Below are 22,631 nucleotides of genomic sequence, written 5' to 3' on the forward strand. Positions count from 1 at the left end.
TAGTCACTAGAGCCTGAGCGAAACTCTGTCTGAGGATATGCATGTTTCTTGTGCCTCGTAATGCAAATATATGGATGCCGATGATTGCTAATACCCATTCCCATGATTCACAATCTCATGCCCATTTTTCTGTCAGATTAATAATTGTAAGGAGAATATGGAATTTTTTTCTTGGTGGTATGTCCATGCTGACGGGAATGGTCTAATCTTATATAAAGATAATATAAAGCACCGCTTTAACTAAGCCGTATGAACGTGCTTGTGTGGCATAGAGTTAAAGTGTATTCAAATATCATATCAGGCTGATTCTAATGTCCCTCTCTAACATCAAAGGAGAGACCCGAGTTGGCGCAGCCGGTTTCTAGGCAGCGTGCGATCTTTCAGGCACTGGAAAAATGCTCAAGGGTAGCGTAGCGTAGCCTTCGCTACAAAATCCTGTGCATGGCTCTGCCAGGCGGTAGCTGACAGCTGACATGGCCAGCATTAACTGAATTTTGGGTCGCCTGATATTGCGTTTGGCAGGAGCCAACTCGGGCCTCCCCTTTTACACGGGAGGGTGACATTGGTAGCTATTCTAGACTGTTGAATTCATATTACACTTTCAACACGTAGGTCCGTTCATAAGGCATGGTTACAGCGGAGCCTTATATGGTTGCTGGTATCCCACGCTGTCACGTTATGACTTTAAAGGCGGAGCTTAAGAGCCTCCTAAATTTATTTTTCAGAACATCCCTGAGCAACATTGCTGCAAGGGATGAGCTAAACATGTACTCCGAAACATTGCCCAATTTAGTGCTTTTCGAGCAGCAGTACAGTGTAGTAAATTTCTATTTTGACAATAATAAAGCAAGGTGAAGAGCACATTGTTTATAAAACATTTACTAGTTTGGAGAATAGTTCCTGTCTGGCTTTTTTCGCGTGCATTCTGGAACTGTGTTTCTCGTCCAAAAGGATTTTAAAAACGTAACAGCATGTGGTTGTGGTTATTTGTATAAATATCCACAGTTAGTCAAAAAGGAGCCCACTGCTAAGCCTCGGAAAGAACAGGAGCGAAAATAGCGTTCTATATGAAATTATTCTCACGGTTCTAAAAATAGGTAACTGTTTGAAATATCGATTTAAACGTTTCTCTGTGGGGTACCGGATTAAAAATGGCGAGTCTGTCTTCACAACTTTCTCAAACAGTCCGGCATATTTGAAAAGGTGATGAAATGATAAAAGCGTGAGATCAATCTAATCATAAATTTGTAATTTCTCAAGAGTGGCGCCTTTGTTGAGACAAAAAACCGCATTAGGAATGTCAACCGTCCTTTAAAAAAGAACACGAACCCTTCAGGACTGGCAGATGCGCGAAATGCCTGTTATAATATTACACTTGTACCCTGGACGAACACGCGATTCAGACATGGTTAAAGTTTGTGTAAAATTTTGTCTTTTAATTAATTTGGTTCCTGCAGCAATGACGTCAATGTTTATTATAGGTCAAGCCAACCTTAAATCACCATAGATACATTGTTCTTTGAACCGTTAGTTGCCTATAAATTTTTAGCCTGCCTCTGTAAAATGCGGAATGGCAGCGTGAGATGATGCAGCACATACGTAAAAATTCTCTTGACTGGAACATTTTGAATGAAATTCATTAAATCAGGTGTCATGCATGCTTTTTCTAGGAAAGAAGTGCGTAAAGTTTAAATACCTAGTTGAAGGCCTACCGCTAAATTGATTTATGCATACTACTACATTAGGCCTGATTAACACGTGAAATCCAGGCGAAAGAACTACTTGGCGTGAAGGAGTGCTCATTCCATCAACATTAACAATTACTGGTAGACATCACTAATTTTTTCTGAGTTGATTAACTTGAGAAAAGCTGTTTGCCCTGTTACCTTTTCGCAAACTAGCGCCTTCTCATGTATATACAGCGTCGAAAATGAGGAATAATGCAAGACTATCTATTGCTTCAGTATTTATGACTGCCAACCGAAGGGTCGTATTACTGTTTGTGACGAGATATTGCAGTTCTTTATTTCACTACTTTGCAGCAATTTGGGACGAAGCAAATTAGCACCTTGGTACTTTGGTTTGGGAGCGCTGTATTGGACGAAATGGTTAAATACTACCGAGCTTGCATTCATTAAATGTTTCAAATGTCATTTTATGCAATGGGGCAGTGTGCGTGTACAGTTCAGGAGAAATTTTTCAGTACGCGAGAAAATCAATTTTCGCTTACAGGAGTCACGCTGTTTCGCGATCACTTCATTTTACTGTATTATCATTCTGATCTGACTTTCCACTCTAGAGGCATCGTTTCGTGACACTGGTAAATAACAGAAGTATATACTGTTATTCCTCATTACGCATCTTGAGTACACTTCTCACGAACAGTGCATCGACAAAATATTGAGTAAGGTGTCAGGAGACCATCTGTTAGCCACCACCCAGTCGGAAAAAACTACAGAAAATTTTCTGATGTTACGACAAAATTTCTGTGCGGTTTTTGACGGGAAACCTGTTGCGACAGCAGAACATTCTGTAGTAACATCAGAAATTTCTCTAATTACAACAGAAAAGTGTTACAGAACTACAGACAACAGAAATATACTACAGAAAAACTACAGAACTACAGAAAAAACTGATGGTTATGACAGAACTACAGGATATTTTGTCGTATTTTGGACACAGTTCCGTAGTTTTTTTCGACTGGGCACTAATATAACGTGGGGCGTAACTTCACACATCTGCCAATCTATACATAACAGATAAAAGAGAAAGAAAAGGTGAAAAATATAATGAGTAGATAAGGTTTAGAGTTGATGTTGTGGAGATTCCGAACTACATGTAACCACATTGATGAAATGAGGACAGTCATGTTTTGCAACATGTTAGCCACCATTCACAAGTTGTCTCAACGTGAAATGCGCAGTACAAGGCCCCAAAATTTCGTTCAAGGTGTAAAACGTCAGAAGTACATGAAATATGTGAAGAATAGAATTAGTCAGCCGAGTAAATGTTTTTCAAATGTGCACATGACGGCATTGATTTGCGTAATGGTTACTCTAAGCGTCAGTGATCTGGGATTCTTGATTAGTGAAGAAAAATGAGAAATATTAAGATATCCAGTGTTTTAATATTAACGGAACATAAAAACCAAGAAAGAACTGAAAATTTTCTTCTTGAGGCTGGATTATGGATCTCGGTTCATCCTTCTATTTATTCAGCGACTTAGAGAGGAAATCTTAAGCGCGCTTCCACTCACCGCGCACTTTCCTTTCCGAATTTGTATTCACCTGCGTGACAGAAATCAAGATGGAAATCTGGGAACGAGATAGAGACTCGTTATGGCAACGAACGCTTGCGGGCACTCGCGTTCACGGTAACGTCCCCCTTAAAGCAGCACACAGCGCTGATATCAGCGAACAAGAGCGGTAAGGTTAAAAGCAACACCACTTCTTTGTAACATTCTGTTGTCAAAAACGCACCGTAATTTTCGCCTGCTTTACATTATGGCCGCGAATCTATTTCTTTGACATGATACACCACGCCGCAGAGTGCGTGACGACCAATAGGAGAGGCACACAACCATACACATACATAAACAAGGACAATGATGCACAGACAGCTGATCAATTGTACACCAACATCCTTTTCCTTCTCTACTTCTAAGCACACACACCACGTCTTCTTTGGCGGTCTTACCAGGGATCTAAAATGCCTTTCTCTTTCTTTGATAGGAGCAAAAAAGGCATGCTGACGCAACCTTCACTAGCTAAAGATATCTCCCAGGCTTCCAAAATTGCTCTCGTTGTCTTTGTTCTTCCTCAAAACTGCTACCTTGTAAAGTTCTACTTGAAACATTTCTTTTTCACATAAAGTGCAGTCTTTGCAGCATAACGCAACGTTAGTCCCGGACTTATCCAAAATAGTAAAGACATGTTTCTTTATCCTATCATTTATGCATCTTCCGGTCTGCCCGATGTAATTCTTGCCACAGGACAAGGGAATGCGATAAACAATCCCTTGGATACACTCAGAATATCTTGTTCGATGCGCTGTTTTACATCGTGATGTATTGCCACTTCCATTTACACGCCCACATCTACTTCTAGCTTTGTTGGATATCGTAGGAATTATATGAACGCCGTGCTTCTCCCCAATCTTTATCATGTTGTGAGTGAAGCCGTGGATATAGGACATCAAAGAGCTCTTCTTCCTCAGCAGCAGATGTTCATTCTCTATCCTTTGTCGCTTAATTTAGGTCAACATGCTTTCAGCTATGTTGCACATGAATTCGTCAGGAAATCCTGCTTCTATTAGCCTCTCGTTCTTTTTTAAGAAACTTTGCTAATACTGTGATGGCATGATTTCGTAAGAGCTGAAAGCAAAGAAGCCTTCGCTATGCCTCTGTTCACTGTCTTCGAATAATATGGCGTATACAGCAGGAATTGCTTCTAAGAGTTATAAAGTTTTTGCAATCAGCAGCAACTAGTATTTTTTAAGTGCGGAAAATAGCCTCACTTTGTCAAGATAGCTAGTGACTGCATCGATACCTTACTGTAGGCGCTACTTCACTACGAGACCCAGAAGTGCACCAACGAGCAAAGTCATCTCTTTCCAAAGCACTGAGGTGCAAGTGCAAAGTAAGAGCAAAGTCATCCATTTCCAAAGCACTGAGGTTTAAGTGCAATGTTTATGGAAAGTTCTGTAAGATAGTTTTCATCGGTCAGTGGATACTTGCTTCATCCGCGACCAGCTTATTTGTAGTGCATGTGGCTATTTTACTAAAAAAAGAAAGTGCTCATTAGTATGCCCAACGATTTTATTTGCAGGTCAACAACTCTCAAAGGCTCAACGAAAGCCCTGACGCTGTACCTGAAAAAGCAATCGATTTGCGCAGTTAATCAAATGCGGCGGTTTTTGAAGTAGGTGCGTTCAAACGGGATCAAATCTGGAGTTGTTACGCTAGCACTGCTTCGCCTTAAGAAGCAACGCGGCATTAGACAGCGTCGAAACGCAGCAAACTTTATGGGAGTCCTAGGAGAGCAATGTCTGAAATCATTAATTTCATTTAGCTTTCGCTTTCCACTTCATTGCAAATCAAGTCCACGGTATATGAAAGCCACATGCTTGTAACAAACTCCTCTCCGTACACTTGTAAATTCGGCTTGTTGGGGTGCAGATCAGCTCAATTAATGCGAGCTAGCCACAACGTGCGGCGATCTGTGCGCCGCGTCTTGTCGCGGTCGCAATGTCTGCGATGATTCTCGGCAGGCGAACGAAGTGCGTGTTTGTCGTCTTCTTCTTTCGCCTCAAAATGTTACTTCGAATGCAGCAATCAAATATAGCACAGAAAAGTCATATCGTAGCTGCGGAAAGATACAAACGAATACGAAGCAATCCGACCTAGGTAGCGACGCACATGCGTTCAGTCTGGCAGTGGTTCGCCGGCAGGGCCGGCTCGTGAAGCGCACATACCGGAAGTGACGTCGGTACAACCCATGCATTCAGTCAGTGTATATGGTATATGCTGAAGTAACCGGCTAGGGGTGCTAGTCAGAGGTACTGAATTCTGGTGACTTTGGTGGGGTTTCTAGACTCGCTGTAGGAGGAGGATCTCTGTACAAACCGAGGGTGACTGTCTGTATCTCGCTGTCGGTCTCAATTTAATGAGCAGCCACTCCGATGTTATTTCGTGATGCATCTCTGTACAAAATTGTCTAATCAGTAGGATGAACATAACTCGAAATGTGAGCAAAGCATCTGATTGTGTAAGCATCAGCTCCCAAGTTCTTGGAATGAAGATTACTCTGAGGTTATCTGGGAGCGGGGAAGGAAAGGTAATGATAGGGCGGCCGATAGGCTTGAGGGAAACTTGCTGAGCTATCCAAAGGCCTCATTTAGTGCTAAAAGAAGCGTCATTTTTCGGTGTAGTGGTTGCTGCATGATGCCTCCGACGAGATAAAGAGCCCCGTAGATTATCGGCACTCACTTACCTTATGTACAGGAATGTTAAGAGCAGCCTTCAACAATGTACGAAGCGCCATTTCAATCTGATTATTTTGTGACAGTTTAGAGTGAGCTATCGAACTTTAGATAATTGTTTTGAGTGCTGATGCCTGGACAAGCTGCTTGACTTGACTCTCGTGTAGCCCGGCGAGCTTAGTGACAAGGTGACGTAGAAGATGCGTAAGCTACCTGCCAATTTTAACGGTCGTAGAAACATTTTCCTGATTAGTTGACTCATGTATATGAGGTGACGAGGTGACCTGACATTGTAGAAGTGATTGGAAGGTCGTGTTGTCTTCGATACCAAGTTTACACAATAAGCGGCAATTAGGATTTTTTAGCCCCGGGAAATAGCCCTATTTTGTCAAGATGACAGCACCGATATCTTATTGTAGTCTGTATTGCTACAGAAGACCCAGAAATGCACCAAAGTGCGAGGTCGTCTGCATATAATGTATGTTTTATATTTTGTATGCACGGAAGAATACGAGATTGGGGAGCTATTGCGAAGTTGAAAATGTTGGGTGAGAAAATATCGCCGTGAGGAGTACGATTCCTCGCTTATAGTGTCTTTAAAATAATTTGAAAAATTCAGTCGTTTTAAAATAATAATGCACAAAGGAAGAAGCCAGCTCTTCAATAAATTAGACATGTGAACGAATTGTTGTTTCTATGTGGGTACGATTTATCTGCCGGAACAATTTTGAACTCGTTTAAACAGAGTTGTAAAAAATGAGCTAAAGCAAATCAGAACCTCAGAATCAGTAATTAAACGCTGAGTTATCCGGAATGAACAAAGTTAAAGAAAGCAAATTGATATTCTTTATTAACTATTTAATCCTTTGAACTCAAGATATTTCGGTCACGCTGTTTTGGACAGTTTCACAATCATTGTTAGAAATCTCGTAGCTGCCTTTTTCGGCACAGAGGAGATCAAACAAGAAATAACAACACTTGGGAGTAGTCCCGTTTCTTAGGTATTCTTCCCTCACCCAGAGCTCGCATCCTGTAATAGAGAAGGAAATACACATTTCATCCAAAATAGAATCCTTTTTTTCTTTCGGGTAACCGAAGCTCTTTTTTAAAGTGCTACAGGTCTGAAAACCTTTATTAGCCCCTAAAAATTACTTATCACATATCTGGCTGACAGTTTATTTTAACGAGTTCTTCATAACTTTTACAAATATAACTGCAATCAACGAAGTTAAAAAATAAGCTATTCACATATAAACTGTGCTAAATTTGACCACGATATATTTATTAACACCAAAGGTTTGCGCATGGTCTACAGAAACGCACCTTGCACCTTTACAATTGTTCTCTTACAGAAGGGAACGCAAAATTATTCCTTCCCCGAGCTCTTGGGTTCACCAACATTAAGACGACAAAAGTCCTCATTCCCGACGTGTATTTCACTTATGGACGGTAAAGTATCAGAAACTAACCCATTTCTTCTCGCACGGTTTCGAGTTTTGGTTTTGGCGCGGAAATTTGACTCAGTCATCACGTTCAGGAAAAACTACGCAAGCCATGAATAAATGATAGTGCTTAAGCTGCTTTGTCGATATTCCTTTACATCCGTTACTTCGAGCGGCCTGATGAAACGAAGTTACTGACCTATTAAGTTGTAGTTATGTCGCAAATTATCTGATGTCCACTATGATTTATCAGAGTGGTCTAAAGCAAGTACGGGTTTTTTTTTTCCGAATAATACTGGATATGACCAATAAGCATGATAACTACGGTTTACCAGTATTTTTTTTTTACCTTCAAGTCGTAGGTCTTTATAAATAACAGATATACCTATTTTTCACGGGGTTAAGTGTGGGGAGTCGGTAAAGCTGCCTTGGCGGCATAAAGATTAATCCATAATCGGATTATATACGCGATACTAAACTGGTTACGCAGCCCTTGTTATCTTGAATGTAAAGCAAAGCTGAAATTCAATGCAACGAAGACCGCAATACCAGTGTCCCACACGAACGTTGATCGGCAGCAACACGTACTTGCTTGCGGCTTCCACCAGTACGTCTAGCATACCTGTTTGTTTTCTGTCTATGTCAAGTTGCTTTTTAGGCTTTATTAAATTGTAATTTTAAAAGACGCCTCTTCGCACGATGATTTTATAGCAAGGCGAATATTTGGAATTTGTTAAAAGTTTTCGATTAGCATATGTATGATCGTATGGATTTGCATATGTAAAATTACGTGTCCAATGTTTTGTTTTCTTTCAGGGAATTAGTCAGGCATCACAAAACTGAAGGCCATAAAGTGAAATGTGGGCCCCATTAAATTTAACAATTGTTCACTGTGGTTTGAAATATTCAATCTCAATGACAAAAGAAATCATAGCTCATTACTTTGCCTTTTTTCCATTGCATTCATATATAACGACATCGTTATACGAGGTAGTTATGCTAGAATAATATTCTTTTCCTTGTCTTTACTAAGTACAGAAATTGATTTTGTATATCTTGTACAGGTACTAAGACAAAGGCATTGTTATAAATCTTTAATTCCGAAGAGCCGACTCAGCGAGCTTAAAAATACGTTTTTTTCTTTGCGTTCGGTATACCGAATCACAATCCGAATTAAAAAACTCTTGAAAATGCCGCGCAATTTTTTTCTAACCTAGCTTGAGTTTTGACTCATAATTATTGCCTCTATAAAAAAAGTTGGATAAATTTTACTAAAATATTTCATATTACTCGGGATTAGCAGGTTCGTGACTATGCGTTTGTTGTAAAACCAATGTGCACAGCACTGCACGCGCGGATCTCTCCATTTTGTTAACATGCAAGTTTGCAAATAGCTTGAAGCATGGATTTATCGGTGCATGTCTTCGTCGTACTTACACATCCCACCATTTTCATAAGGGATGCTAAAAAGATTACAACTTTCGCCATCGGTAAAAATCACGGTGTCTGTCACGAGAGAACAATCTGTAAAATTAGGAGGGAAACAAATTGAGCGAGAAGTGAGTAGATGAAAACAAAGCACAAAATTTGAATTTTTTGTAAAGTCGCGTTTAGGGCACATGAAGAATAACATCTGGCGGGTGAAGAGCAGTTAAAGACATGACACATAGTATTTTAACCAGTAATGTATAGATAAAAATCGCTTCACACTTTATGTGCTTTTAGAATGCGTCAAACACAATGCAATTTTTACTCCAAGCCTAATGATAAATTGAGGTTGTTGGCCTTGTTCATATTATAGTGAAGCATTTTGTGCAAACGCAATTTTTTGTTAACCACCGGAATGAGTTAAGGGACGGAAAGATTATTACACATGTCAGGATCACTTAAAAAAGTATGTTCTATAACATCTCTTTTACGCTGAACATTCGACATGATACGCTTCAAAGCAGATGGGATAAAAATATGAAACCAGAAATAAAGGCTCTTCAGCTCCAAAAATATTATCGCACCACATGCAGGAAAGGTCTCTTCCAGGTATGAAATAATGCAGACTTTTTTTGCAGGAATACAATAGATAATTACAGTCTTTCTAATACTTCATAATAAATTAATAAGGTGGGCCAAACAAGATAACGATCTGAAGACCTATAAACAGCTAGCCACCGAGGTTTCAATAATGGAGGACTATTGCTTTTGGAGTAGTTTTATTTATTTTAGAGCGCGGTATATGTGATGACAATTGTATTTCAGTAGTGTGTGTTACAAGCTGAGGAGAGACAGGCTGAAGGAATGGGCCCATGATAACTTGATGAATAAAAGATTTGAAAATATTGAAATCAATTTCTTCCAACTTTTTCATGCTTTCTATATGTAGCAGCATTTGACGTAGCATATTGCCATATATTGCTGGATAAACGGAAATTGTGGAGTGCGAATTCTTGCGTGGTTAGGCAGCAAAAAAAGTATACGCTAAACAGTTCTTTAGGTTTTTTTACAAATTATTATGTTATCTATCACAATAACAGATTTACTGTATTGCCAATCATTTGGATCTATCTTACAACTACGTCTTTTCTGTATCTATGCATACCATGACCTGTAAGACAGAAGAAAGCAATTGCAGGTTTATTTTTCTTTTGCTAGACAAGCCGAAGTAGCAGCTATAAACTAGCCAGCTCACTTCGTCTTCTACTCAAGACGAGATTACCGATGATGATCAACATGCGCAGATGAAATAGACATTCAGTCGCAGTGCTTAAACTCCTCCCCATCCAGAAGGAAGAGGCCATCCTGGTTGCAGGCTATTGATGTAGTTCGGCGGATAAAATGTTTCAAACGCGACATGTGCACTGTCAAGGAGCAGTAACTGCGGTAGTCATGAAGAAATGGGACAGGCGCGTACGTTTTAAGCAGTTCAGAGGAGATATTTGTTCCAGAACCGTGTACGGGCCAATAAAACGGCAGAGAAAAGTTTTCAACAAGCCGGTGTGCGAGTGGGTGTCAAAAGCAATACTTCGTAGCCAGGGCAGAAAGACACTGATCGATGGGTCGAATCATATAGGTGGAACAGTTTCTCGATAAGCGAAATCGGTTCCGAGTATTCCTTGCCCTTCAGCAAGGCAATGTGTGCTTTAGCAGTAAAAGAGATTTTATTAAAGTCTTACAATGTCTTTATTTTGTCTACAATAAAATGGAAAATTTGGGTAAATATTCGACACTGCTCCAGCTTTTGAGTGCCAAACGTTTTCCTCCATCCTTTTTAGCTGTGTTTACTACTATGTAAACAGGGAACGGTGTTAATTCTAGGCGCTGCAGCTCAGCAATACGCTTGGGCGAAATGTGATTTTGTTAAAGTTATATTTACGTTTTAAGCAATAGATTCCTTCCTAATGAAAGGTATCCTTCATGCTCTTTTCTTGTATGATCCCAAAGACTTGAATGGGCCCGATTCAGCAGAGAAGGCGGAGAGAAAGCGACTCTCTTGAAGCAGGTGAGTACACAAAATCTCGCCTCAAACATTACGTGTCCTTCTTAACAAACGTTTATGAATTTGCCATTAGACTTAGTAGCAGACCAACACATAATTGCTCACTGAGACCGTAATATAAAAGTAAAAAGAGAAGCGGTTACACAATGAGATGGGTTAACCGATACAGCGCATTTAGGCTTGACCCTGAAGAAAATTTCAACTAAAGCAACATCTCCTAATTCAATTCCTTCATTATGTTCTGTGATTCCTAATGTTCAAAGGGTGTTTCGAATATATAATTCAATATTCACGATAGCCAGAAGGACAAAAATACAAAGAACTTAATTTGTATGTGCCCAATACACTGTACTTACTGGGCAGCTGGTATTGAATGGCGTTTGATTGATTGTAACCATACGTTGTGGTAGGTATTGTTAGCAGACTGAAATCAAAACTGAAAAAGAAAAATTTACTGATCAATATCAAATCACCACGCTAAATTTAATGTGAGTGCGCAGGAAAATCTGAATAATTCTGTGGCTTAGGGCCAATCACACAGGAATTTTGAGGAGCAAATAGATTTTTGAAATAGAGTGCATTGATGTTGACTGCTTAGACTTATTCTGAAATATTATGCGCAATCCATCTAAGCCCTCAACGCAAGACATTATTATCGCTTGTTCTGAATACTGTCCAAATATCTTGTAAGAGTAGAGCAAAAAAATGAATTACCACCAAAAGCGAATGCTTAAAAAACTATTCAATGACCATATGTTAAATATTGATAGTGAAAATTAATATATAATTATGATCGAAAACGCATTAGAATCGCTGCAATAACTCTATTATCGAAATGCGAGAGCATGCTTTTTATCAATTTTTTTATTACTAATTTTCTTAGCACTAATTTTGATTATTTCATAACCACAAATTTCCTTGCTAGAAATGTTTTACAAGTAATTTTGTTAAGACTGATTTCCTTATTATAATTTTGTATTTCTAATTTTTTGGCGACAGATTCTCCAATACCTGATTTTTTCACTGATTTTCTTAGCGCTAAGTTTTTTGTGGGTGTTTTTCTTATCACTGTTTCTTTTTACGTATTCATTATCACTAATCATGCTTCTAAACCTTCGTTTACATTTTAAAATATTTTTCATCACAGCCCCTATCACCAACACGTTTTGGCCTCAATTTCTGGCTACACAACATAGTAAGCTTAGGATTTCACCCTAATAAAAAATCAATTTTTAAAGTAGGTTTCAATAGTAGACGTATATGGCACAGATACGATAGCGTCTTTATTTTTATGTATGACTTTTTTTTTCTCATCCGAATGATGAAACTATTCAACGGCCTCTTTGCCGTGTCTATCTGATCACTCTTTTCATTCTTTCTTTGTCGTCATCCTTGCCTTATTCTGTTCGCACCGCTACCCAGTGTACAATGAACCAACTATTATCGAATGCAGCCGTCTTTGTGTATTAGTGCTCCTGGAAACGAATCTCCTTCATTATATCATCGGACCGACAGGGGCACGTTTTGATCGAAAGTGATGCGCCTGTCGTTTGGTGCCTTAGCAGGATGTCCCCACCTAAACAGTTGGAGAAATTGAGCAGTGCTAACCACGGCGGACTTCTGTGCAAATAATTACTCCTTGCATGCACCCACATTTAAATGTACAGTCTTTGTCAAATGTATACGGCCCAAGAAGTTTTGTTCTAAGCCCAGTAACGAGGCTTGTAAAGAAACTCTAGTGTCAAAAATCTCTCGGGTGACAAATACACCCTGATTCTCCTCTAGCTTAAATTCATATTCCAGTAGTGCTGGCAGCAGCCGCATTACAGTGCTTAGAAGCGAACCTTTTGGGCCGTATACTTTTGAAAAAGACTGTACGTGCGAGCAGATGTCTTGTGTGTTATTCTGCCCATTTTCATGCTTATTTTTTTTTCAACTGTGGCTGTGAATGAATGTTGGAGACATCAGAAGAGCAGCGTGCGTGCAACAGCAACAAAAATGAATATGTTGTGCGTCAGTGTTCATTTGCGCAAGCATTATATGCGAACCTAACTGAGAGTGTCTTCAACTTGGTAAATAAATAAGCTTTTTTTAAAAAACCTTCTGTTATCAATATTTATATGTTTTTCTTTTCATCTTTAGGTTTGCTGACATGCATGATTTATTAAAACTAATCTTTTGTTTAAATCCCGTAGTGTGCTTGTTTGCTCTAGGTATCTTTACGGGTGCCTGGCCATATCTCAGCCATGACGCCGAAGCGAGTGCCGGGTTGGTGTAGCGGTTGACTGCACTACTGCTTAGATTTAGAGCACGCGTGGAACTCTGCAGAGCATAGAGAGGGGGAGAGCTTTTGCGGGACCGTGCGATGTATTGCAAGCTTTATGTGTTTTTCTATTTATTACAGCTTTGGTTATCAAAAACATTTTATTTCCAGAGCTACGAAAAAAAAAAACGACGCTTGCACTTTCGTTTCAATGCTCATGCACTGCGAAGGATGACATATCAAAAAGGTAGGAGGTGTCATATTCCGCAAAGAAAGCAAATGTAGCTTGCCTGCTTCACCCTGTGTTATAAAAACGATCGGCTGTAATTTCGAAAAATAGCTCTGGCACTCAACTTCCAATAGCATCTCTAGCGAGCGCGCAAGGAGTTTGAGAAAGGAAACATTAAGAGCGGCGCCGGATCCGAAGCAGCATTTACACAGTGTCACGAGCCCTTCGCAGCTCTACGAAAGGTAAGGACCAAATGTTCCAAAGAGAACGGTGTGCGAATTATGAATGAGTAACCGGACACCTGTCGCCCCGTATTTAGGGCGACAGCTGCACATGATCACAGTAAGCATAGCAGACTTTCCGGATGAATTCATTGAGGCCTATAATTTGACACTTCGCCTTGCTGCAAACAGCTACTGCGAAGCGTACGAATATGCCGCCGCTTGCCAAGCCTGTACCACGCAAAGTAGCATCCAACCGCTCCTTTAAGGAAATTCCTGGATTTTTAATGAAATCGAGAGACATTCATTGTTTATCACAGTACTCGACGTCCAAGGTAATATGATACAGTTTACTGCACCCGCACGCACTTTTCTGCCGCAATCACAACTTGCTCCTCCACTGACTACTACCCTTCTTTGCCTCTAACATTCTCCCTACGTTTTTCACTGGTACGATGGAAACGCCGCACGTTCACTTGAAAAGTGGCCTCTGAAATTTTGAGTACTCGAATTATCCATCTGCAGGGAAACTGCTGCATTCACGTCCAAAAGCCGAGTTCAAGAAAAACATCCTTTGCTATAGGTGTTTCTTAGGAGCTAAATTGAGACATCGATTTCCTCTTCTCTTGTGGCAATTAGGCAACACACTAATTACGAAAAGCTTACCACTATTTAAATAATGAAATTATGCGTGAGAGCTTTAATATTTCTTAATATGTCCCTGCACATTTACTGTAGCGACGTCTGGACGCATTTTACATTAACGTGCGAATAAAAATATTAAATAAAATAAACATGAACAAAAGAAAAAACGAAGCGTGCCACGGAAACGGATCGGCTGCAAATACTGATCGCGCATGGCGAGAACGTTCTGCCAAAGGCTTTGTGCCACCATTAGTCAGTGCCTCTGTTCCTCAATCTTTTATTTTGTACTACCGCTGCTACATGGCCAGACCAGCAATTATGACGTTGCCACCGAATGTAAGTGCTCATTGACATATCATTAGAAGCTTTCTAGGTGTTTGCGCTACACTCATAAAACAAAGACAAGTGACTTGAGCCGTCGATGGGTCGTTCACTGGCAGATAGGAGCGCAACACCACCTCAAGCTCCCCGCTCAAGCCGCTGTTCATCGCGTTGGCGCCTCTGTTCTCCAGAAGAATTGTCGTCTTTCCCTTATTTTTACCAGGCAGTCATAATACTTTCATGTCCGCACGTGCCAGATAGGTCACTACTAACATAATGGGCGTCTCACGTTCCTAATAAATTTACGCAGAATAACCATGCTTTCCCGGACGACTTCACATTGATCGCAATGCCATGGAATACAGGCCTTTCCAGTCATCATTGCGGAATATTGTGATGTCGGCTAGAAATAGTAAACTAAACCGAAACTTTGTCGAGTTTGGCACCAGCCAACTTTTCAGTATTTCGATAAGCGTACCTCTTTTGGCCCCGCCATTGTACTTTGACTGTTTTCAATTCCCACTTTCGTGTGTAATTCTGAAGCCCTGAGACTAAAATAAATTTCACATAATTCCCTCCCCGCAATCAGAGGCATAACAAAAGTCAGCTAATCTAAAGTGTGTTTTGAAGAGATTGTAATTATCGCCTCACTGTTCAGTGGTCAAACAGAAGGACGCGGGACGCATCCCTGCCGCGGCGGTGCCACTTTTCGCTAGAGGGGAAAACCAAGCCGCCCGTGTGCCGTGCGATGCAAGTGCATGCGAGAGACTAGAAGGTGGCTAATATATTCGAAACTCTTCACTACGGCGCCCTCATTGCCTAATGCGCTTTGAGACGTTCAACTGTAAATCCGAAGCGAACTAAACAAGCGATAGCAGCATATAGAAGCGCCACGTAATATTTGTTTAGTGTCTACAATAATTAGGGATATATTTTGTTTTTAAATTCTTAATACACTGTCAATAAGAAAAATTATGCCTGCTGGTGGAAAGTGGAAAAAATGTGAACGACGAGGAAAAGGTTTTGATAAACGTAAAGTGCAGTCATCAGCTGTCTACCGATCTTCAAATTCGGTTGCAGCCATGGGTGCCCATGGAAATTACTAGTTTAAACGCAAATTTCGCAATTCCATCAATGAGCGACTTGATACCTGTCAGTTGAACTATTACGGCGCATGCTGCCGGTGACTGTTACAATAAATACTGTAGCAAGTGATTCAGGGGCTACGTACGGTTCCGCGACAACTGTAGCAAACGGCGCAATCCGCTCGATATTGATGCATCAGCCATTCTAAAAGCGCCGAGTCACTCCGTTAGTGGCCAGAGACCAAGCGAACGGTCGATGTCGACATGATGAGTTTTTTGACTAGATAATCAACGTCTTCGAAACGGTACGCACTTGTGCTGATCGTGCATAAAGCGTCCTCACGTTTCATATACAGTGATCTCACTTACGTTGTTCCTCTCGAGGACGAATTTCTGAACCTGAAATTTGATCTCCTTGCTGCCTCATTATCATATTCATGGTGGACATTGACACAGGTGAAGTTGTCGCCCCAAAGGTAGCCAGCAGTGTCGAACGTTGACTTAACCAGGTAATACACCTCAGTTTGGTTTAAGATCTGAAAATCACGACGAGCACAACAAGGTTGAAACCCACGTCTGTTATTCGTCTGCCACAAAGTATCTCTTCTAACGCATATTTTCATGTGTCATAGAGAGAAATATTTTGGGGGGAGGGATTCTATTCGGACAAATGCATTCCTCCTTTCCCGCTGTTCCATACCTATATAGCCCCAAAGCAAGGGCGGCTGGGCTCAGAATCATGATTAAACTCCGCTGAGACAAAGCCGGCGGTGGCATTGCGAAGCATTTCCAGCTGGCGAATATCTTCATTTAGGTGAAAGCCTTATCTCGTTCACGAGACACGTAACTTAGGCGGAAAGGTTTTTTTTTTCAGTGCCTCTCCGCAAAAGATGCCCATAAAAAGTTGTGCCAGTCATGCTATCACGAGAATGGCTTGAAAATTATAGGGTTGCATTTAGCTCTCCTTATATCTAGAAATGCGAAATGAATGCGAATTCCGTGCAGACCTCTCCTACAAGCTCGTTGGGAATTTGTTGCTTTTTCTGCGTATAGAAGTTTATTTTACTTTACTTTTCATTCATTGTTTCGAATTCCTTTGTTTGCTTTACTTATTTTTTATTGTAGCAGAAGAGACATCTGGGCGAGTCAGTACGGTGACAGGTTGAATAAAGAGCGCTACAGACTAGGACGAAGAGCAAGAAGCAAACATGACGGACGCTATAACAGCGCCCGTCCTTTTTACTTGTTGATTTTCGTCCTAGTCTGTAGCGCGGTTTATTCATCATATTCATAAATTTTTTTGTAGTTTGGTGTGCTTTATTTTTCTTTTTTTGTTTCATAAATATTAGCTCATCTTCTTATAATACGTCTATAACGTGTATTTTTCTCTATTTCAACAAGGCTCTGCAGCGTTCTTACTCCAGAAAATAATTATGGACACATTCATATAGGTAGGCATAGAATAGTGACTAGTTATCAGCGCGCTAGGCTGGAACACTAAAGGTAGGTGGTTTGAGTCTTTAGCAGAATGTGGACACGCCCTCCTCACGAACCTGTCCATATCTCGTGGACACACTCTGATGAGGCTGCTTATGAGGAAGCAAATTCTTCCGCGGAAATAAGCTTCAATGAATTGTTTGGTCCCTAGGATCTCTAAACCATTTTGCAACAGCATCTAAACCATTCTGCAACATTCTGCAATTAGCATCCGTGAAATTTTAATGTTGTTATGGTATGCCTTAAACAGCAAGCGGGGGAAGAAAACTTGCATCATAACATGCCGGGAAATATTTCATCAAAACAAACACTCGATAAGGCAATTTTTTTTATAGAACTCATAATAGTGCCAACCGAGGAAGGAAAGTTCTGGCCCTAGAGTTCAGAATTACGAGATGTTAGATCTAAAATTTTCAAGCTCAATGTTTTTACATACTGTTTAGCATCTTGGTGACAATTATATGCAAACAGATGTTCGCATGGCAGCCATATATTTTTCCGATTGTTCTCAAATGCCCAAGTTTTGTATTTTATGGTAATTTTAAACTGCTGTAAGCAGGAAATATTTAAAAAAACGAAGTGAACTATGAGAGGATATCACGAACACAAGGAAAAACACAACGAAGTGCCGCTGCGCTGCTCGAGCACCGCCTAAGTGTGTGCCTATACTGGCTGTGTTCTTGTGTTGTTCGCTTTGCAGCTTACAGAGAGATATATTCCCTGTTGAACTCTTGGTAAAGCACCTTTCAAAACAAATATTCACGGTTATCGCAAATTAAGACAATATTCGTCAATACACGTACTAAGGCATCTGATAACAAGCCTTAGTTAGGTCACAATATCTGAAAAAAACATACGGGAGTGGTTTTCTATATAAAAGAAGTAATTACTCGCTGTGGACGCGAAACAGGTTGTTTTAAAAAGGGTTAATTGTTACCCATCAAACAAAGGGTTGTTACTCATGGTAAACTATGAACGTTTTTTTAAATTTTCCCAAAAAGGCATATAATAACAGTCCAGACTTGCCAGACACTTATTTTCTAGAATACAACCTATCACATTCATAAGGCTGTTTAATTGTTTGGTGAGTACGACAGAAAAGCGCTCGTCGTGTCTGCGGCTGCTGGACCTGCTGACCGACAATCTGGGATAGCTGAAGTGTATGCAGAAGCCTAAGGAAAACCGGCTCCTGGACCTATGCTTAGAACCTAGGTACTCGACGATCGCAACTGAAAAAAAGATATTTATATAGCTATAATCGTCAATGTCTTTCATGGAAACCATGTATGCCACAGCAAGCAATTGCTGCCAGTCAAACGCAATATAATAAGCGTTTCCTCTCCAGTTAGAACAGCCGTAGAATTACAGCTGCATTTGAAGGTAACTAGAAGCAGGATGCTTGTGAAAAGCTATATTCGAGCTCACCGAAATTTCTGCCTGCATGCTGATTTTCCTGTGGTGGAATGCTAAATTCGAACACACTTTCAGTCACCTGAACATCATCAAATATTGACAAGAAATCTAATTTCAAGAGATATGCTAAATCCAGTTAATTATTTGCGCCCACTCGGAAGGAAGTGTAAATGCGCCCTGGAATCCTGACAGATCACCAATGCAAGCCGAAAAATCGTCGATACTAACGTGTACATCGGCACCAGTGCAGCGAAACCGCCTAGATCGGCGGAAGGAGAAGACAATTTCTCGCAGAAATCGCCGCAAACAAATATGAAGCAGATGTCACCGTTTCGCTAGTGAACGTACTTGAGCAAAGAAGCCGTGGAGCAGAACAAGACAATTGCCAGCGGGATTGCTTTCTTTCTGTTCGTACCCACATTCGATATTGTTGATGTCTACACTGATATCCTCGCCGCCTTTAAGCCGCGTAAGGTGGTTTGGAACATATTCCCAACAACAAAATCTATTTACCATTTGTGCATAAAAAGCCCTCTTCGGTGCGTATACACTAGATTCGCGGCTATGTTATAGCACGATATTCACGTTGATACAATGACATATATACATTGACACAGCACACATCACGATATATTTCCCTTGTACTCGAACCAAATCCGCTCTTGTCCCATATTTGCAAGACAAAACATTTGGCGCCAGCGGACACGGGCTGTAATGATTTCATGTTTGTACCCTCTCCCTCGTTGTCTTACTCGAGAGGATAAGAAGGTATCCGAGTGCCGGAATAAGGCGAAAGTTGCTCTGACCACTTCGGGGCGTCATTGTTGGTGTAACAAACGCTTGCAAATATCTGACCACTGCCCGTATGGTCCGCTTCGCTGGAATTGCGCGACGTAAACCTCCTGAACATTTTGTTATTCTTATTTCTTAGGCTCTTGTTTAACAATAGGATTGAATAACTGGCGCTCCAGTTCCAGTAAACACTGCTCTCTTCCCATTTCTTTGTTCGATGAACGCTAAGAAGTCATTTCACGTGAGGCTAATCTTTGATAGTTTAACAAATATTTTTGGGACTATACTTTTGTTTAAATTGAAAGCTCCGTGCAACCCCTCACCTTCCAAGCATCCTGGTACCTGCCAAGTCTTGTTTCGTTTGCCCAAATAGGAGTTGTCACTTCGCTTGCAGTGCTAGGTAGCAAAACATAAGACAAAACAGAGAAAGCGAGGAAAAGCGTGTAGCACTTAGCACTGATCGGTGATCCTGTTGATGATGGGGAGAATTCCATCTTTGATATCTTATGGCTGGTACAAGCAGCAGAAAGTAATTTCCATAACCATAAAAACACCCAACTCATCTGTGCGGACGCTGAAAAAAAAAGAAAAAAAGGCGAGAGAACAAACTCACTGGGGCAATTTTGTGAAATTAAAAGCGAAGACGTTCATTGCTTCGGCTTGACGCACTTTTTTCATGCCGTCCAAGTTCGTTTCTTTGACATTAGTTTATGCTTGTGAGGCTATAATTTGACGAATGATAATGAAGTGCTCAAGGTGATAGTTTGGCGAAATAACTTTCAGTTCTTGTTTTGCAAATGGGATTGCAAAACAAGAACTCCAATTTCTGGCGAGTTTTGCAATTCTTAAAAAAAAAAGTCGCCTCAATTTTGCGCAGACAAAATTAAGCAAAACGTGCCGCCTGTATTATAAGTTTGCTCGAACATTTTTTGACGAAAGGAAATGTTTGGAGATACCTGATATATTTACGGTACGAGTGTTTTCAAATACTTTTTTTAATATGTGAGAAACGGTGCAATCTATTGATGGGCTGTAGTGTTACAAGGTGTACTAATTCAAATTGCTTCAGTTTGCAATAAGTTTCTTTTCTGTTTACTATTTTTGAATCTGTACTCATCGCGAAGTTCTTTTAAACAATTCTGACTTCCATTTTTTACCATTTGCTGAACGAAAACCAGGACTATATTAAGGTATAATATCATTGTTCGAAACACGCTAAAGCTAGTATTTGGCATTGTCATCGTTTATTTTGGTTGCTCATGTAACTGTTGCATTATTACGGGATTTTGAGAAGTACATGTAAATCACCGATGGCCAGCGCAATTATTGCCAGACATCAGCAGTCTGGGCATTGCGTGCTATTTGAAGACCGTCCAATCCGGACAGTCATGCACAATTGAGATAGTGCCATGGATATTGCAGACAGGGAACTGTGACTGCGTGCGAATTCTGGATTGCCTGAAGTTCAAACACACAAAAGGCATTCCCCTGCGTTATGACGCAACGCACAGTGCCCACACTCATTTTAAATATACGCAGGGCAACTATAAAGAATTTTCTAACATTTATTTAATAATAAAAAAATCGTAACAATCTAAAGCGGTCCCAGCCACTTCCATTTCTTGTCTGTAGTCCCGTTTTGAAACATAAATATTCCTTTAGGCAAAAATGTGACGCCTGAATATCTATCACAGCTTGTAGCAGCAGGTGGCTACTAAGGCAAAAAGACAAGCGTTTCTTATTGGGAACTAATATAATATATACTTAAAGCACTTATAGTGCAAAATATGCAGATAAAAGGTATTCACTCAAGATTGACTCACTAATAAAGCGATGGCGTATTTTTCACACTGCAACAGAAGAGCTATGATAGCACCTGTTCCAAACGAATCACTCTCAAAGTTAATGTCAAGCGGATGTTCTCTGGAACGGTGGCTATTTTGTTGGCGAGCATGATATTGCAGCAAGGTTCACCGAGTTATGAGTTCAGTGAAAGCTGGGGACGTAACGTGCAGAGCACTTTTCGCGCAGAATTCCCCCTCGTTAGGTGGCACAGTTCGTCTCAACAAGACAAAGACGCTAAAGGGTGCCTCTCGTTACTTTGTGATACAGATGGAAAGGTAAAAGTAAACTAATATTATTCGCGGTATTGGAAAGCTCTAAAACATAACGTTGCGTAGTTCTAATTTGCTAAATTGTTAAGTGATGTGATAACACCTTTATTCTTCAACCACATAAGGAGGCCCCCAATCCCCGCCCCCGGCACGCAGGCCTAAGGGACGGGAGCCAGGACCTCCGCGATCGGAAGCAGGCAAAGAGGTCTTGGTTGTTCGCGGCTTCTTCCGCCAGGAGGATCGCTTGCTGCTGTGGAGCAGGGACCTCGCCCCGAAGCAGGGCTTCCGAGGCATTTCTACAATTTATTTTTGCTTTAGCCCCTGGGTAGGTTGCACATTCCTAGATTATATGGTCGAGGGTCCCTCTCTGCACACAGAGTTTGCAGTTATCGTTTTTTCTATCGTCCATCTGGACATAATATCCACAGAACGAGTTTACAAAGTTCCCAGCTTGCAGGCGCCGCCGTGCGACTGCCTCCCTATTGTTTAGACTTTTATCCGGTGGGGGCACCAGTCTCCTGCTTAACCTGTAATTTTCAAGAATCTCCGTATAATTTTGCAGACGCTCGTTCATGTTCCGGCAGTCGGGCGGCTCCACAGTTACCCGGATGTAGAGAGCTCGGGCTAACTCGCGGGCCGCTTCGTTGCCAGGAACGGACACGTGTGAACGGGTGCAAATTAGTTGAATTTTCTTGTTTAGTCATCTACTGGCCACAATCCTTGGCGCTTCCAGCGAGACCATAACGTTTCCAAAGTTCCAAATGGCTGTTTTGCTATCGCTGATTATAAAATCGGCTTGCGTTCCTCTTGACGTAAACCATACACCATAATTGAGCGGGCTCTACATTCCACCGTGTGCTGCTGACGTCACGGGCTGGTCAGAAATGCTAAGCATTGAGAGCGGAGAGAGAGATCAAAAGTGGTTTCACGGCATGTATATATGCACGCATCGGTTTAGCTCGCGCTTTTTCAAATTGATGATGTTTACACATTAGTGTTGGGCAACAGGTGCTAGTTCAATGCTCGGTGGCTCACACATTTTTCATCTGAAGCGATAGGTGCATGTGCAAGGTAATAGTGTGCCGATAAGGCGTTTAAAGCCTCGTATCCCAGAAAAAGGTCTTACGTGTTTTCGCAACA

The 22,631-nt window shown here is 40.9% G+C and overlaps 1 protein-coding gene across 1 annotated transcript; it reads right to left on the bottom strand.

Moving 5' to 3' along the window:
• Window positions 1-6,866: 6,866 nt before the first annotated feature.
• LOC146173799 (male-specific histamine-binding salivary protein-like) lies at window positions 6,867-19,875 on the bottom strand. Its single transcript, XM_084584701.1, has 5 exons — window positions 19,701-19,875; window positions 16,045-16,211; window positions 11,268-11,347; window positions 8,859-8,945; window positions 6,867-7,009 (listed from the first exon to the last, which is right to left on the bottom strand). Coding segments are annotated over exons 1-5 (507 nt in total). The 5' UTR covers window positions 19,872-19,875; the 3' UTR covers window positions 6,867-7,007.
• Between the last annotated feature and the right edge of the window lie 2,756 nt (window positions 19,876-22,631).

This window comes from Amblyomma maculatum, chromosome 11, assembly GCF_055883805.1.
Source record: "Amblyomma maculatum isolate TAMU_Amacu chromosome 11, ASM5588380v1, whole genome shotgun sequence".
NCBI classification, from domain to species: Eukaryota; Metazoa; Arthropoda; class Arachnida; order Ixodida; family Ixodidae; genus Amblyomma; species Amblyomma maculatum.